The sequence below is a fragment of the Squalius cephalus genome (genome assembly GCF_949319135.1).
Source record: "Squalius cephalus genome assembly, chromosome: 20".
NCBI classification, from domain to species: domain Eukaryota; kingdom Metazoa; phylum Chordata; class Actinopteri; order Cypriniformes; family Leuciscidae; genus Squalius; species Squalius cephalus.
The window spans coordinates 4,955,200-4,971,880 of NC_137141.1; the positions used below are offsets into that span (position 1 = coordinate 4,955,200).

At 38.3% G+C, this 16,681-nt stretch overlaps 1 protein-coding gene across 3 annotated transcripts in view; it reads right to left on the bottom strand.

Annotated features, from left to right (window-relative positions):
- Positions 1 to 8,683: 8,683 nt before the first annotated feature.
- paplna (papilin a, proteoglycan-like sulfated glycoprotein) overlaps positions 8,684 to 16,681 on the bottom strand; it is a 58,321-nt gene continuing 50,323 nt past the window's right edge. For all 3 annotated transcript variants that reach the window (XM_079853228.1, XM_079853229.1, XM_079853230.1), the window contains 7 exons: positions 15,612 to 15,739; positions 15,029 to 15,101; positions 14,124 to 14,264; positions 12,538 to 12,665; positions 11,697 to 11,805; positions 11,433 to 11,608; positions 8,684 to 10,640 (listed from right to left, as the gene is read on the bottom strand). In XM_079853228.1, coding sequence (XP_079709354.1) covers positions 10,468 to 10,640; positions 11,433 to 11,608; positions 11,697 to 11,805; positions 12,538 to 12,665; positions 14,124 to 14,264; positions 15,029 to 15,101; positions 15,612 to 15,739 — 928 coding nt within the window. In that variant the 3' untranslated portion in view covers positions 8,684 to 10,467. The remainder of the gene's footprint in view (positions 10,641 to 11,432; positions 11,609 to 11,696; positions 11,806 to 12,537; positions 12,666 to 14,123; positions 14,265 to 15,028; positions 15,102 to 15,611; positions 15,740 to 16,681) is intronic.

Here is a 16,681-nt window from a genome sequence, read left to right on the forward strand (position 1 = left end):
ATGCTGATGTTAACTAGCGGTGTCCTGCCTATTCAATCCCGCGTTTCTAAAGAGTCACTGGTGTGTATTAACGACACACTGACGGGAATATTGTTCTTCGTGTTGTTCACTGTATCGCTTGTTTATACCATGGTTTGTTCCCGCCGGCGTTCTCTGGAAGACTACATTACCCATCACCGCCTAGAACTACAGCAAACTACGGCAGCTCAAATAGCTCAAAATACAAAGCACGTTTAGTTTTTTTTTAGTTTTTCCCGTGGTCACTCTCCCTGCATTCGAAATGGCATAATGTTATGTATTTTAAAAATATATATTTTTTAATTGTGAATACATTTTTTATTTTAAATTCATTCATTAATGATTTAAGTAATAATTGATGTGCTATATTAGACATTTTTGAAGTAGAAATCCATTTTGAAAGTTCAAAACACTTAATTACAATAACTAGGTTAGCTGAAAGAAATATTGTTAAAAAAAAGGTACAAAGACTTGACTTGGCCTTTAGGGACTTGTGAACATGTCTGGTATTTATAATTTTTATAATCAACTGTATGTTTTGTCATATCAAATGAGATGTTTGCTCATGATGTATTTACAGTAGTTGAGGAGTTCAGAGAGAGATGGCCTGCCACCTGCACCTTTTCTAAACCATTTAATAGCAACTGAAAATATTAATAATTATTCTAATTATTATTTCTAAATATTTAGAACATTTTAGTAATACTTATAGTAGTAAAACTTTGTGGTGATTCTTTCCACAGATCTCCATGGAGTTTTGGTGTATCTGTAACGTCGACCTCCTGTGGAAGTTCAACATATCTCTTGAAAAGTACACAATACCTCTCCTAAAACTCTACAGGAAGAATGAATGCATTTAGAGAAGAAATTAGGACTCTTTTGGACAAGCTGGATGAACAGATACTCTTTTAAGATCCTTTGATATATTCAAAACACTGCAGTATTAACAGCTTTCTGAATAAAACCATGAATGCAAGTTTGCATATTGTTTCTATATAATAATATTTGTTGTAAATTTAATGTTATTGTGTTGCAAGATTAATCACATTGAAAATATCACTTTAAGAAAACCCATTGCTCTTCTGTCATTTCTGACCGAAACATTTTCTGTTTTGAATTTCTAAAAATCACAGCTTCAGCGGAATGTTCTGAAACTTGGTGACTTTTATGGCATTAGGTATGTGAACACACAAAAAATTGGGGAAAATGGGTGGAGAGACTGCCTCTGATGTTCAATCCTGATGTCGATGTAACTGTGGATGAGTGCCTGATTCCATTCAGGGGGCGGTGCCCTTTCAGGCAATATATACCAAGCCTGCAAAATATGGCATCAAGGTCTGGGCTGCCTGTGATGCCAAAACGAGCTGCTGTTGGAATGTGCCGGTATATACAGGCAAACCGGCAGGAGCACAGCCAGAACGAAACCAGGGAAAGAGAGTCGTCCTTGAAATGACACATGGCCTGCAAGGACATATTATCACTTGTGACAGTTTCTTTACCTCGCATGCTCTTGGCACAGAGCTGCTTCAGAAAAAAATAAGAATGCTCGGAACAGTGCGCAGAAACAAGGCGGAACTTCCAGTGGCGTTGACAAATTCAAGAGGCAGGGCTCGAAATTCATCATTGTTCGCTTTCACTGAGACACATGCCATCGTCTCATACTGTCCCAAAAAGAACAAAAATGTCCTTCTCATGAGCACAGTCCACAAAGATCCCAAAATCAGCGAGCGAGAGGACAGAAAGCCGGAGATGATTTTGGATTACAGTAAATCCAAAAGTGGAGTGGACTCTCTTGACAAGGTATTTGCCAATTTGTATTTATTATTATTATTATTTGATTATGATTATTATGATTGTAATTGTTAACTTCTATTCTAAGCTAAATGGCACATAATGTGAATTGAATTGTCACTTGATGACAGCAGATATACTCAATTTGTGTGTGTGTTTGTGTGTGTGCAGTATTACAGAATGTTGCAACATATTCATGTAGGAGGAAGACGATTTGCTGGCCGATGGCACTCTTTTTCAACATGCTGGATGTGTCTGCCTACAATGCATTCGTTCTTTGGAAGGAGATCAATCCCACGTGGAAACAGAGTGCCGAAAATACCAAGCGGAGGCTTTTTCTGGAGGAGCTAGGGAGAGCACTGGTGTCCCCCTATGCAAAATCAAGGCAGTATGGCCCATGCACTCACAGCTCTCTGCTTCTCTTCCGAAAACTAAAGGAAGAGGATAAAGCAGCTGTTCCCTCCACGGCAGGCCCCTCCACTGCTCGCCCCTCCACTGCTCGTCCCATCACTGCCCACCCCTCCACTGCCGACCTCAACACGGCCGACCCCACCACTGTTGACCCCTCCACTGCCGACCCCACCACTGCCAAGAGGAAAAGATGCCTAAACTGCGTCCCGAGGGATGTCAAAACAACTTGTGTTTGCAAGAAATGCAAAAATCCAATTTGCAAAAGACACTGCGTTCAAATCTGTCACCTCTGCTTCAATACATAGGGTAGTTTTCTTGAATTAGTACAGTATTTAGAATATAGTTATTATATAAGTTATTATATATAGCATAGTATAAATATAAATATTGTATATAGTTAGTATAGTAGTTTTTCTTATTTCATTCACTGTAGCGTGTTCATTATTGCTATTTCCTTTATAACTGTTCACTGTTTTGTTACAGTTCATTGGCTTACACAAATAGACATGTTCATTATCTTTATACTATAGAATATAGCATAAATATTGTATATAGTTAGTATAGTAGTTTCTCTTTTTTCATTTTCTGTAGCTTGTTCATTATTGCTGTTTCCTTCTTTACTGTTCACTGTTTTGTTACGGTTCAATGACTTACACAAATAGACATGTTCATTAAATATTATTTTACATAAAGTGTTATAATTGAATGAACTGCATTTATTTTTATTTAATTTTTTTACAAATTCTGAATAAAAAAATGGGTATAAAATTTGCTTCCTAGCATTCTCTTTCTAACACAATGTTTAGGTTTGACTGTAATCGTAACACTTTAAATCACTATTTCTAAAAAAAAAAAAAAAAAAAAAATCTAAAACTTGATGAGAAATAGTCTTTGAGATTGTTTAAATATATAAATCCACCTAAAAAAAAATTAAGCAAATGTGTCCATAAACAGCTGGGGAATTCACATGCCTCTCCATAGAGAGCTGTACATTCCATCTAGTGGTTACACCATGGTACTATGTGTTCACTCCATACTCTCACAAGATGGCGCTAATCTGCCTTCAAATAATAATTCTTTAAGGCCTAGTCTCTATTTTAACTTAAAATACTGCATTAAAAAAATAAAAATACATATATAAAAATTTCAATGGCAAAAATGGACCATAAATATTAATAAGTAACATCAAAGAAACATTCAAAAGAAAAAATATTATTGAACAAAAATAATTTGCATTGGTTTTACTGGGATGGAGAAAGTTTCAATTTTAGGTGTCCAGTCACTTTTGACCGGGAAGATAAGTGTGACTCCGAAACGAAGATTAACCCTGAAATGATGTGTATAATATGGGGTGGGGGTGACTTGCCACTGACTATCGGGGTAGTGGTTGTTGGTTGGATATCCCCAGTTCCTCCATATTAAGCACACCCAGGCTAGAGAACATTTAACGGGCACCATGAGAGAAAGGCTTGTCCCAAAATCTGTGGTTCTCTGCAATGCATGCTGGGATGGCTGGAATCAGTGCTTGGTTGGGGAAGTGTGTGACGGCAGACTCATCCCATCATATAAATCCCACTCTGTGCCCTGGCCCTTCTGTTGTGATGGCCAGTCCATAGAGAGTTTAGCAGCTGCTTTCCTACACATTTCAATAAGGTCCAAGTCTCCCTGTATGGGGGAGGGAGACTCACCTGTCGCACTGTTAGGCCTGGTGTTTCCTCTGACAGTCCTGTCTTTGTTCAATGTGTCCTTGTTTGTGTTGTGCTTGAGCTCATGGCTCTGTCTTTGTGTTGGCCAATGTGCTCTTCTTTTCCTGCCTCTTTGTTTCCAATTACCACTCTCTCTTGTTTAGTCTTTGAGTCCTCATTAGTCTGAATGTGCTCACCTGTTCTTTGTCTAAGTGTGCTCACCTGTTCCACATGTTCTCAGCTCGCTTTATAATGTGTTCTCTTTCCCTCTTGTTTTCCCAGTCCGTTGTGTGTGTGTTTACTTGTGCCACTTGTGTACTTCTGTCTGCTACCTTGTGCATCCCTTTTCATTGTTCAAGTTGAAGATAGTGCCTGGAGACCTTGTCTTGTGTCTGTTGTGTCTCCTGTTTGTTCCAGCCCTGAAAGCTGAGATTCTCTACAGTTGCTTCCTCTCTCTACCAGTCAGCAAGACCGGTGCAGTGACTGATCGAACCCCGCAAGTCTATCTCTGGTGCTGTATGATCCTGTCTGGCTCTCGCTGCATCCATTGGCCTTGTGCTGCACATCAACCACACCAGTCACACCATGCCTGTCACTGTGCTTCGTTCCCTGCCGACTGTGTGGACTGTTATCGCCTCCTCACCCACCATCTCTCGTCTTGTCAATAAAACCCATTAAAGGGATAGTTCACCCACAAATGAAAATTACCCCATGAATTACTCACCCTGAAGTCATCCTAGGAGTAAATGACATTCTTCTTTCTGACAAATACAATCTGAGTAAAAAAAAAAAAAAATCCTGGCTCTTCCAAGCTTGATAATGGCAGTGAATGGCTGCATGACTTTGGAAGTCAATTAAAGTGCATCTATTCATGATTAAAGTGCTCGACACGGCTCTCTGGGGGTTAATAAAGGCCTTCTGAAGTGAAGCGATGCGTTTGTGTAAGAAAAATATACATATTTAAAACTTTATCGACTAAACTTCTAAAATTAGCTTCTAAAATAACTTTGACTTACGCCAAAAGAGTAACACTTGAACTTTACGCACAACGTAATTGTGTACGGCCGTCTGTGTTCAGAGACGTACCTAAAAACGATGGTTTGTCAAGTGAACTTTTTAGCAGCCACTTCCTGCAAAGATTTGCTGAGGATAACTTCCCAATAAGGATCTTGATGGGGAAGAGAACGAGAATGAAGTGGGGATCTTACAGCGATATTTATGAGTGAGGCGGGACTCCCGCATCACTGTCGTGATTGGTCTGTCAAGTGACAAACGTGGTGTAATTTGTGCTTCCAACATCAGTCACGCCCGAGGCGCTCCAATTGTGAGATACCGAGCAAATGTTTGAATGAGAACTTGTGTTTACGACGTCAGGTCACTTTCATCATTTCTCTTAATGTGCATCAGGTGTGTTTTGCTTTTTTATGTTTTTAAATAATTTAGGAAGCCACTGTAAACTTTATCGTATTGTTATATTACAATGCTATCATATTTTGTGCAGTTAATTAACTTATTTTGTTAAAATCCTAACAATGTCACTGCTTAATACTAATGAATATTGTGGTATTCTGCCACGTTTCTCACTGACAATCCCCAAACTCGGATCATATCAGGGCTTAAAGAAAATCCAGATCTTCCCACTGGTATTTATGACTTTATGATGCCGTTCATGTGTGTTTAACTCATAAATACAATCTTATGATCATTTGCTTGCTCCTTCGTTGTCCAGCCCGTGACATAGACTCTGATCATCACGAAGAATCATTCTCTAGGAATGAGAGAAAGCTGAGAGAAAACACAGCAGGATCCTATGCTGAAGATGATGAACACAAGTCTTCACTCTCTCTTCACATCCACAGTTCTAAGTCATGATTTAGCTTTGCAGTTTAAATAAACAGTACATCATGCTTAACCCTGTAAGACCCAAATATAGAAAATAAAGAAAAAAAAAATTCCAGCTGTCAGATATTTTTGTAGGAGGCCTCTGATGCAAACCATGAAGGATTTTTTTTTTTTTTTAATTATGTTTTATTAAGTTTTTAAGGAAATGTTGTAATATTGCAACGTTGGGCCTATTTGGGAGCAGAATTTCAGCATTTGCACTCACACTGTCAACAAATACAGTGTACAAATTGTCAACAAATTCTGTATATTTGCACTCACACTGTCAACAAATATACAGAACAACTAAGGGCTCATTTGAAGTGTGGATTGCTTACATAGCACCATAACAGTAAATATCATGAACAATAATAATAATCACCCAACAGTCATATTTTTATAAATTAGAACGTATTCAAAATAAACATAAAATATAAATATTAAATACAAAACAGATTGAAAACTGTCAAAGAAACAGTGTCCAGTGTTCACTTGCAATGGTAGTCCCAAAAGCAGTTCCTTTCCTCTGAAAAGCAGAGACGGAGATTGCACTTCCTGCAGAGCGTATTCGAATATCCTGTTGTGCAGTGTCTGCAGCGTCCTCTCATTGTCTTCACTGGGAAATGTGCGACCATGTCCCTACGCCCATCCATTGGTGGTTCACATGACCTCTTGGCTTGGTGGACCCCCATTACCTAAGGACGGTTTTCTCTGAGCGGTCACAGGTTTCTGAGGTGTTATGGACGTCAAGGGGCTCCTACTGGCTGAAGATGGCCGCCCTCTCCTTGGTGTGGTAATGGCTGTGTTTGTCTGAATTAGATTAGAAAAGAATCAATTGCGATGTCAAACATACATTAAAAACTGTATAATTAGTAAAATATTAAATGTGGTGAAGAGCAGAAGTGGATTCTTACCAGGACGAGAGAGGATGCTAGTTGCCCCTGAAACAGCCTCCTGTTCAGCCTCTTTTTCTTGGGAATATTGAGAGCTTTGCAGTCCCGTTTGTAGAGGAGCCAGGCGTTGATCCCAGCAAGGATAATGGTGTGCCAGAAGATGTAAATGTACCAGCGGCGCAACTTGTATTTGGCTGCAAATGAGTCCAACAAACCCACACTGCCCATGTATTTGTTGTATGCACCCACAATGTAAGGTCTTGGCCCTGTTGTCATACCATTTGACAGCACAGATGTTGTGGTTTGCCTCTACTCTGATGTCAAAGCTTCCTCTCCCCTTTTTCTTCAAGATCTTCTCATCTTCAAGGTTACAGTTGGGTAAGCGCACTTGCCTGACCGTTCCCACAAAATGAATTCCACGATCAAGGAGCCGAACTACTAATGGGACACAGGTGAAGAAGTTGTCGGCGTAGACCTTGTAGTTCTGATCTTCTGGAAGTGTGGAGGCAAGCTTCATCACAACATCACCTGAGATGTTCAGATTCGGCTCTTTTTCCATCAACACTACCTTGGTACACATCACAGTCACAGAGCATGCCAGAGATTCCAGGTCTTACCCACAATTTGAAGCCTCATGGGGGAGGTTTGCCTCGCATATACTGCTTAAAGGATTAGTTCACCTCAAAATGAACATTTCCTGATAATTTACTCACCCCAATGCCATCCAAGATGTCCATGTCTTTCTTTCTTCAGTGGAAAAGAAATTAAGTTTTTTGAGGAAAACATTTCAGGATTTTTCTCTAAACAATGGAGTTCAATGGCAACCAGAATGTTGAAGTCCAAATCAATGCCGTTTCAAAGGGCTCTGCACGATCCCAGCTGAGGAATGGGGTCTTATCTGGTGAACTTTATTTCAACTTGGATGGCATTGGGGTGAGTAAATTATCATTTTTATTAGAGAAATGTTCATTTTGAGGTGAACTAATCCTTTAAAGCCACTGAAAGGAATCATCATCTCATCCACATAGTTGTGCTCTTCGGGTATTTCTCTCTGAATGACTCACTTTTCTCTCCTCATCACTCGAATCACTGGTGTCCGATTCCATTTCAACATCCCTCTCTCCATTTTGGACAGCAGCAATAACATCATACACGCTGTAATTAAAATAGCCCCACATCATCACATAGCCTTCACCATACCTAGAGATTGGCATGGTTTTATTTCAGTTAGCCTAATAGCTAGTTTGATTTGCATTGAGAGATGATCTTATGGAAAGTACCCCATGCCAATCTCTAGGTGTGGTGAAGGCTATGTGATGATGTGGGGCTATTTTAATTCCAAAGGCCAAGGGAACTTTATCAGGATGCATAGTATCCTAAACAAAAAATAAAAAAAAATACTTAAAAATATAAATCTGCCTGTCTCTATGGGAATTTAACATAGGGGTGTCCAAACTTATGCACCCTGTATTTTAAGGAAGAACATTTATTTATTTACAATACATTATTCATTCACAAAGAAAATTGGTGTCCTTAAAGGTTGGATTTTTCCTAATTTTTTAAATTAAGGCATTAAGTTCAATTTCCAAAAGATGATTTTTTATTCCTCTTTTTAGTCAACTTTAGCATGGGTGTCTAAACTTCTGCATAGCACTGTATATATATATATATTTCTGGGGTTTTACTTACTTCAATGTTGAGATATCCAGTCCAATGAAACAAGGAGATGCACTTCCAGGAAAATTTGCAGGTTGTATGAGTTCATGGCCTTGTGTCATGACCTATATACACATTTACTATCCAATGGCATTGCGAGGCTAAACTATAGGACCCATTGGCTATGTAAAGGTGGTCTTTCAAAAAAAAAAAAAAAAATGCAGGTGTGTTTTTGGAAGAGCTAAAAGTGATGTAATTTTACAACCACGGGTCTTACAGGGTCTTGGCAAAATATTTTTTTCAGTGCGAGTATCATACTGTATCTACATATAATCATGTCCACAAACATTTTGTATTTACAATGTCTAAATGTTTATTTCTTCATTCAACAGAGTTATCATGGGTATTAAATAGCAAAATGATCAAAACAAACAAGTAAATGAGCTATCGACGGATGTAATGAGAACAGCTGCACAGGAAACCCAACCAATCCCAGCTTTCTGTCGAGACATCCTTCATGATAGACATGAGAAACGCAGGGATTTTCATCTGTGTCACTCACGATAAACTCAATATTTCATGTTCTCATAGTTTGTGAGCAGCACAAAGCCATACAGCCCAATCAGGACAAGTGTTCAATGAAAATCACCCTTCTTTGGTTTTTAGGCCTACTGGTTTATGTGTCATGATCACTTAATTGACATTTTTGGCATTAATATTTAAACAGAAATTTAAACTCACATTTTCCTTACAAAAATCAATTAATCTTTTCCTTACAAAAATCAATTAATCTTTACTTACAAAAATCAAACTAGAGATGCATCGAAATTATTTTTTACCGAAACACTGAAATTGAAGTTGAAGTTTTAAAACCAAAATTCAAATTTGTCTATTAGTCAATTAATCAAATTTGACAAAAATCAATCAAATTTGTTGAACAATTAACACTCACATATAAACTGAGTTGTATATAAACATTTAAATTGCAGTTTTGTCATGGCAGTTTTATATAAACTTTATTATTGATATAATTAATGTTTATAGCCTACTCCAATTCGTTGTTAAAATATAAACATTTAAATGGTGGCTGTAATGAAAATATATCAGATTAAGTACAAATATACAGAATATAAAATATAAAGAAGAGAATATTTAATATAGTAAATATATCTAGAATTATTTTTAATTCTTTATTAATTAATTGATTTATTCTTTATTTTTTACTAAGTGACTATTGATTTGATGGCCATTGAATGGCTTTTCTGAGGTAAATGTGACGTTCCGTGACATAATGTTTACAAGCTGTTTTATTGTTGTCTTTCTGCGTTTGAAACACTAATTGAGTGATTACATGAGACATGATTAAAGTTGGACTGTATCTTTCAACACTCCTTTATTCATATTTATTTGGTGCTGTAACTAGTAGTAAAGAGGAAGAGATGATTGGTTCAACTGAGGCGCTACAGCGATCTGTCACGCCACATTTAAGAGCACCAAAACCACATTTATTGTTTGAATTTCATGATAAATTTGACAGAATTTGAAAGATCAGACTTTGTCTCATATCACAAGTAACATAGCACAGAGCTTACTGTGATTATTGGATGGGAGACAGGCAACAAATAATGTTTGGAGAAATTTTGTTCAAGGATCAACAGAAAACAGCACAGTGTTCTCACAGCTGACATGTTTAAAACTAATTTTCATCTAAATATTTTAGGTTGCCTAAATTTCGGTGCATCTCTACAATCTACACATTTAAAGTATATGAAAGGATTTCCTATCAAAGTTGTATGTTATCAGTTTTCTTCCAACTGCTAGTATATTCTAATCCACTATAACTCCAGAGACTGATATCTCTGTGTTTACAGTGTTAATAATCCTGAACATTCATTTATTCTTAAAAAAAAAAAAACAGTTACACAATAAAATGGACACAGAGATACTGTATATTACAAAGATAAATAAACTCTGATCTGAATGAGGCTGGAATACTGGATGCATCAGTTTGACTTAGTGAAGTTCAGTCTGACACTAGCTGCAGATCTGAGGTCAGTGTTGATCTGAGCCGGTGATGCTGATGTTAAATCATGAGGTGAGCCAATGAGGCTGCTGGATTCATTGCACATGACCTATCTGATTTGCCTAGGTATGTCTTTGTCCCTGGCGTATGTGGCACAGCTGGAGCAGCAGAAACTGGAGTAATACTGGTTGGAGCACAGTCGCGCGTACACTATCAGCTTACAGTTCGCCAACTCAGGCTGATCCACACAGTCCGCTGGCAAGCCCTGATTCCCGTCCAAGTCTACAGAGAGAGTGAGACACAAAATCTAACAAATTAAAATGCGTGATCATAAGACGAGGATGTCCGCATAGCAACTGTTTATTATGGCAACTCTGCAAATGTGGAAGACTTGCAGAGCAGCTTTTCTTTAGCCGCGTTTACATTACCCTTCAAATTGCGAAATTGAAATTGCGAATTGAAAATACGCCCAATGGAAACACGTCAGTAACACAAAAACTCCCATGTATTGCAAAAAAGTTTTTACGCTCACATGAGGGGGTTTTTCAGGCAATTCGAAAAAGGAATATTTTGCAAAACTGCAATGAAAACATTTACAGGTCACCTGACGTACGTAACAGTTGATCATTCTTTAAAGATGGTGCGGTGTGTTTGGACGGACGACGAGTTCTTTATTAAACTCATAAAAGACAAAAATTTTACTGGAATACTGGATTCTAAACCTCAAAGAAATGCCCCAATTTATCAAGACCTTGAAGCAGAAATGAGGGAGAAACTCCTCATATGTGCCGCTCACAATTATACGGGTCTTTCCTTGACATTGAAGCTTGGATAACACACCTACGTCTCTTTCCATTAATAATGGCTAGTGCGGCGGCTGAGATATACATAAACCGACCAACATCCGTTGTCATAATTTTTGGAATGACTTATCGCGAGAGGAAAAAATTACGTTTCATTGCATAACATCGCAGTAGTTTTTTATCGACATTTAGAAAATATCGCAAAAGTATTGCGCAAATCTGTAATGGAAGCGCGGCTTTTGTCATCTCTCGTTCTCCTCACTTCACAGACCTTGTTGAGGGGTTTTGGCCAGTCGTACTTCAGCCGCTGCACTGACGGAGTACGTCCCAGTGTAAGCATTGCAGGTGTACATCCCCTCATCCATTGACTGGACATTATTTAGTATGAGCGTCCCGTCTGCCGACACGTGCACACGAAGTCCGTCGGGTCGCACTGGCACACCATTCCTGTCCAGAGAGATGAGGCACTGTCATGTTAGATGTACAATGTAGGCTTTATTCACACTTAATTACAAACCGTGTTCTCTGAACTGACCTTGACCAGCCAACCTTCACATTTTCTCCTGTTACTACACAGGGCAGTTGAGCAGTGCTGCCCTGCGGCACATCGGTGTCTGTGGGGGCTTTAGTGATCCTGAGATCCCCTAAAGAATCAGGAAAACATTACAAGCTCACTGCAGAGACCGGAAACTGAGAGTATGTTGAAGGGCTGCGTCATTGATAGTACCAAACTCTTGATACGTATAAGTGCGTTTATTATATCGAAGAGGTTGCGATCTAACTGAATAAATATATGCGCTGCGTGTTTCAGAGTGAAGCGCAGCACTTCATTTACACACAAGCAGCTCATGATCCGCCAATGTTTTCAGCGTCTCGTTTCACAGTAAATGCTTTTGAGTCACAGTCGATTTAATGTGCATTTGGGAACAAAAAAATGCACCAAACATTACATACTTGTAATGAGAAGCACTTATCAACAAAAGAGAAGCTTTAAGAAGGTTTTCCCTCAAAATAAAAGTTTAATGGTTTAATGTTTGAAAATGAAGAAATTAAGATATTTTATTTTATAAAATAAAATAATTTATATTAGTTTTCTTAAATACTAAAAGTAATGATAATAATAACATAAATAATAACAATATTAACATTATGTAATAATAACAAAAATATGTTTTTAATGATAATAATTATTATTATTTTATAGCCAAGTTGACATAAAACCATACAATTCTGGCCCAGCAAACAATCACAACAAACCTTTTTTTTTTAAATCATATTCTAAATCAAAATTGCAATTAGATTTTCCTCCAAATCATGCAGCCCTAATATGGTGCCTATTATTCAAATACACAAAAAATAGAGAATATAAAACACACCAAAAACCTTGAGCTGGATTTGACGTTCTTCAAACTTCTGGGTGTCCGTGACTGTGCAGGTATAAACCCCTGAATCATCTGACGTCAGCTGGTTAATCAATAACGTGCCATCAGAGTGTTGAGAATGCCTGTATTAGGAGACAACACTCAGCGTCTCATTAGATGTCACAGAAAAATAAGTGACCACAGAGAAGGAAATCCCAGAATGCACTGCAGTGAAAAAAGTTAATGCATTTCCTTGAATACCACAAATTGTCAGGGTTATTTTCTTTAACTAAAACTAAACCCATAAAAAACATTTTTATTAACATTAACTGAAATAAAATCCAAAATAAAAAATGTGAACTTACTTTATTTTAGCTAGATGCTAAGGCAACATTTCTCATTGATAGTTGATATCAATAGTTGATATCAAGTTGATAATTAAATAATTAAAGGGCTGGTATAATGCCCTTTTCACAAGATGTAAAATAAGTCTTTGATATCCCCAGAGTGTGTATGTGAAGTTTTAGCTCAAAATACCCCACAGATATTTTTATATAGCATGTTAAAGTTGTCAATTTTGAGGGTGAGCAAAAACGCACCGTTTTTGTGTCTGTTCCTTTAAATGCAAATGAGCTGCTGCTCCCGGCACAGGGGGTGGAACTTTAAGAGCTCACACAGACATGCACTGGAAATTTCAAAAACTTTTAGCCTTTTTATGTTTAAACCGGAGTCAGAAAGATGGAGAGACTCAAGAAGAAGTGACAACATGTAGACAACATTTCTGAATGGTTAGTTTGTGAATTTATGTAGCTTATGTGTAGTTATCTTCTAGTCATTGATTAGCATATTCTGTCATGATAATTTATAAATCATGTTCCCGGGGGGCGGGTTTATGTAAATTTTAGGGTTAGTGATGTCACTAACCCAGGAGGAAGCTTGTGTAGTCTCTACCAGCCGTTTGTTGTAGTCCTTAAAAAGCACTTTCTTTAAGAGCAAATATCTCCCTTTGCTTTGAACTTTGAGCGTTGTAACTTTGCAGATGTTGTTTATGCTCAAACAGCAACATTACACACTAACTAAAGTTTAAAAAGTGAAATCATATTCAACCACCCCTTTAAAACATTAAGTAAACTAGTAAAGTTAACTAAAACTAAATAAAAACCAGAGTTTGAATAAAAAATTTATAAAAATGACAACACCACAAAATTACTAAAAATGTTACTTAAATTGAAAAGAAAACAGAAAATATAAATTCAATTCATTAATTCAATAAATTCAATTAATCAATAAAATAATTAAAGGTATTAACAAAAACTCTTAACACTATATTAATGGCATTAATTGAAATGCAAATTATTGCAGTGTTGTTGTTGTTGTTATTTTTTAAATATTTGGGTGTTCTTTGTAGTTTTTAAGCTAATAATAACAGCGGAATCTATTAGAGTCGATTATGAACAGAGTCTCCTGTGCACTTTGCTATTTGTATGACACAGAGAGCAGCTGCATAATTTTAGCGTTCCATGTGATTCACTTATAAGGTTCCATAAGGAGGGAAGGATGCTGCTTTAGAAGGCTTTGAACAGAAATGAAGATGAAGATACCTGAGTGAGTTGAGTGGCTGTCCAGCTCTGCTCCAGTGAATGGTGACCGCATGCATGGCAGAGACCGGCAGCACTGCGCACTGCAGTTTGGCTGTCTGACCTGCTCGAGCCTCAACCAGTGACGAATGGTCAATGTTGAACCTGAAAAAAAAAACAAGGGCCATGATGAGTAATGCAAGTATGATTGAGAATATGTGCTGCATAATTGCACCAACAGTGTGTAATTTAAAGGGGTGGTATAATGCCCTTTTCACAAGATGTAAAATAAGTCTTTGATGTCCCCAGAGTGTGTATGTGAAGTTTTAACTCAAAATACCCCACAGATATTTTTATTTAGCATGTTAAAATGGTGGGGTGAGCAAAAACGCTCTGTTTTTGTGTCTGTTCCTTTAAATGCAAATGAGCTGCTGCTCCCGGCACAGTGGGCGGAGCTTCAACAGCTCGTGTCCTTTTACCTCACACAGACATGCACTGAACATTTCAAAAACTTTTAGCCTTTTATGTTCTTGATGGAGATACTCAAGAAGAAGTGACAACATGTAGACAACATTTCTGAATGGTTAGTTGATGAATTTATGTAGCTTATGTGTAGTTATCTTCTAGTCATTGATTAGCATATTCTGTCTTGATAATCTATAAATCGTGTTCAGGGGGCGGGGTTTATGTAAATTTTAGGGTTAGTGATGTCACTAACCCGGGAGGAATGTTGTGTAGTCTCTACCAGCCGTTTGTTGTAGTGTTTAAAAAGCAATTTCTTTAAAAGCAAATATCTCCCTTTGCTTTGAACTTTGAGCGTTGTAACTTTGCAGATGTTGTTTATGCTCAAACAGCAACATTACACACTAACTAAAGTTAAAAAAGTGAAATCATATTCAACCACCCCTTTAAAGATTGATGTCTTGTACCTGGAAGATGAATGTGATGTGAATGATTGTGAAGAATCCACCTCTGATATTCCTGCACCATTCTGGGATGTTCCTGTATTTGGTAATGAAAGAAAATATTCCTTGTGTAAGGTGTTGTTGTATTTTGGGTGGTTGCTAGGTGGGTCTCAATGGCCCAAGTCAAAAGATGTTATTATCTATTACAGGGATGGGCAACTTCGATCCTGGAGGGCCACTGTCCTACAGAGTTTAGCTTCAACCCTAATCAAACACACCTGAACAAGCTAATCAAGGTCCTCAGGATTACTAGAAAATTACAGGCAGGTGATTTTTTTCAGGGTTGGAGCTAAACTCTGTAGGACAGTGGCCCTCCAGGACCGAAGTTGCCCATCCCTGATCTATTATATTATCAGACACCAGGTAAAATGTTATCCAGTAAGAAAAAAGCTAAGAAAAAGTAATAGCACTCTCACCATTAATGTTTAATAGTTTAAGGGTTTGTTTAAATCATGAACCCTGCGATTAATAGTTATAGTGACGGTTGCAAGCATCAAATGAAGTATAAATGATTAGTAAGTAAATAAACAGATAGGATAGAGCTAACCTGAGACAGACAGGTAAATGTAGCGGTGATCTCTCTCACGGTCTTTTGTGGCCACACACAGAAACCATCCAGAGTCCTGCAATGTGATGGGACCCACCAACAGAGAGCCATCTGACTGCTGCTGATGCCTAAATTGTCAATGCACAGTTTTAAGCAAGCTACTACGTTAAGTGTGTAGTTGAGCTACAGTCTTCAATCCGAATGTATCCAATCTGATTGCAGATTCTGAAAGTTTTGTTTATGTAAAAATTATAATCCTACTCTCATATTCGATCATATGTGCATTACATGTTCCCTTTAAAGAGAACTCACGCTGTGTCTGAATTTTCGAAACTATGAACGCCTCTATATGATTGCGTCTTGGAGCACGTGTCCAATGGCATGAATCTACACGGAGCAACCGAGACCCGAGGACCCGGGATCCGACCCTGGGACCTGTACGGGTTCGGGTCTATATTTTAAATGGTCAGCTGGTCCAGGTCGGGTCCCAATCTATTACTTCGGGTCCCGGGTCTGTTTAAGATTGTGTGGAATACCTGAGTTCATCGGACTTGGAGAACACCCGGCCGTGATCAGAGTCAGTCAGCACTGCTTTTGTTGACCAGTTAACAACTGGTTTATTTGGTTTACTGGTTAATAGCAATTTAGTGTGGAATATGCGAAAATTGGGTCCAGTCGGGTCTGTGTCTTCCCAGGTTGGTTCTGTGTAGAACATTATGGGTGTCTTCGGGTTTTTGAACCCGTGTAGACCTCTAATCGGCAGGTATACACACGATGTGTAGTTTGTTTGGGAATGGCGCATGCACAGTTAGCTCTCGAGGGGGCTCCCGCTTCTGCTGAGGCACAGCGGCGTTGAGATCATGGGGTTTGCAGATGGACCTCGTAGAGGGGTTAGAGACGGGCTCTGCCTTTTCTCTGCCTTCACCCATGAGGTCCAGCATTCTCTCTCTAGGTTTGGAAGCAGCTCTGCTGTTTCTGCCACCCAGAGTGAGGGCCCGGTGCTTCAGCTATCTTCCTTCTCCGAGGTTGATGTGCTGAGTATCGAGCCAGGAGATTTAGAGGACTCGTCA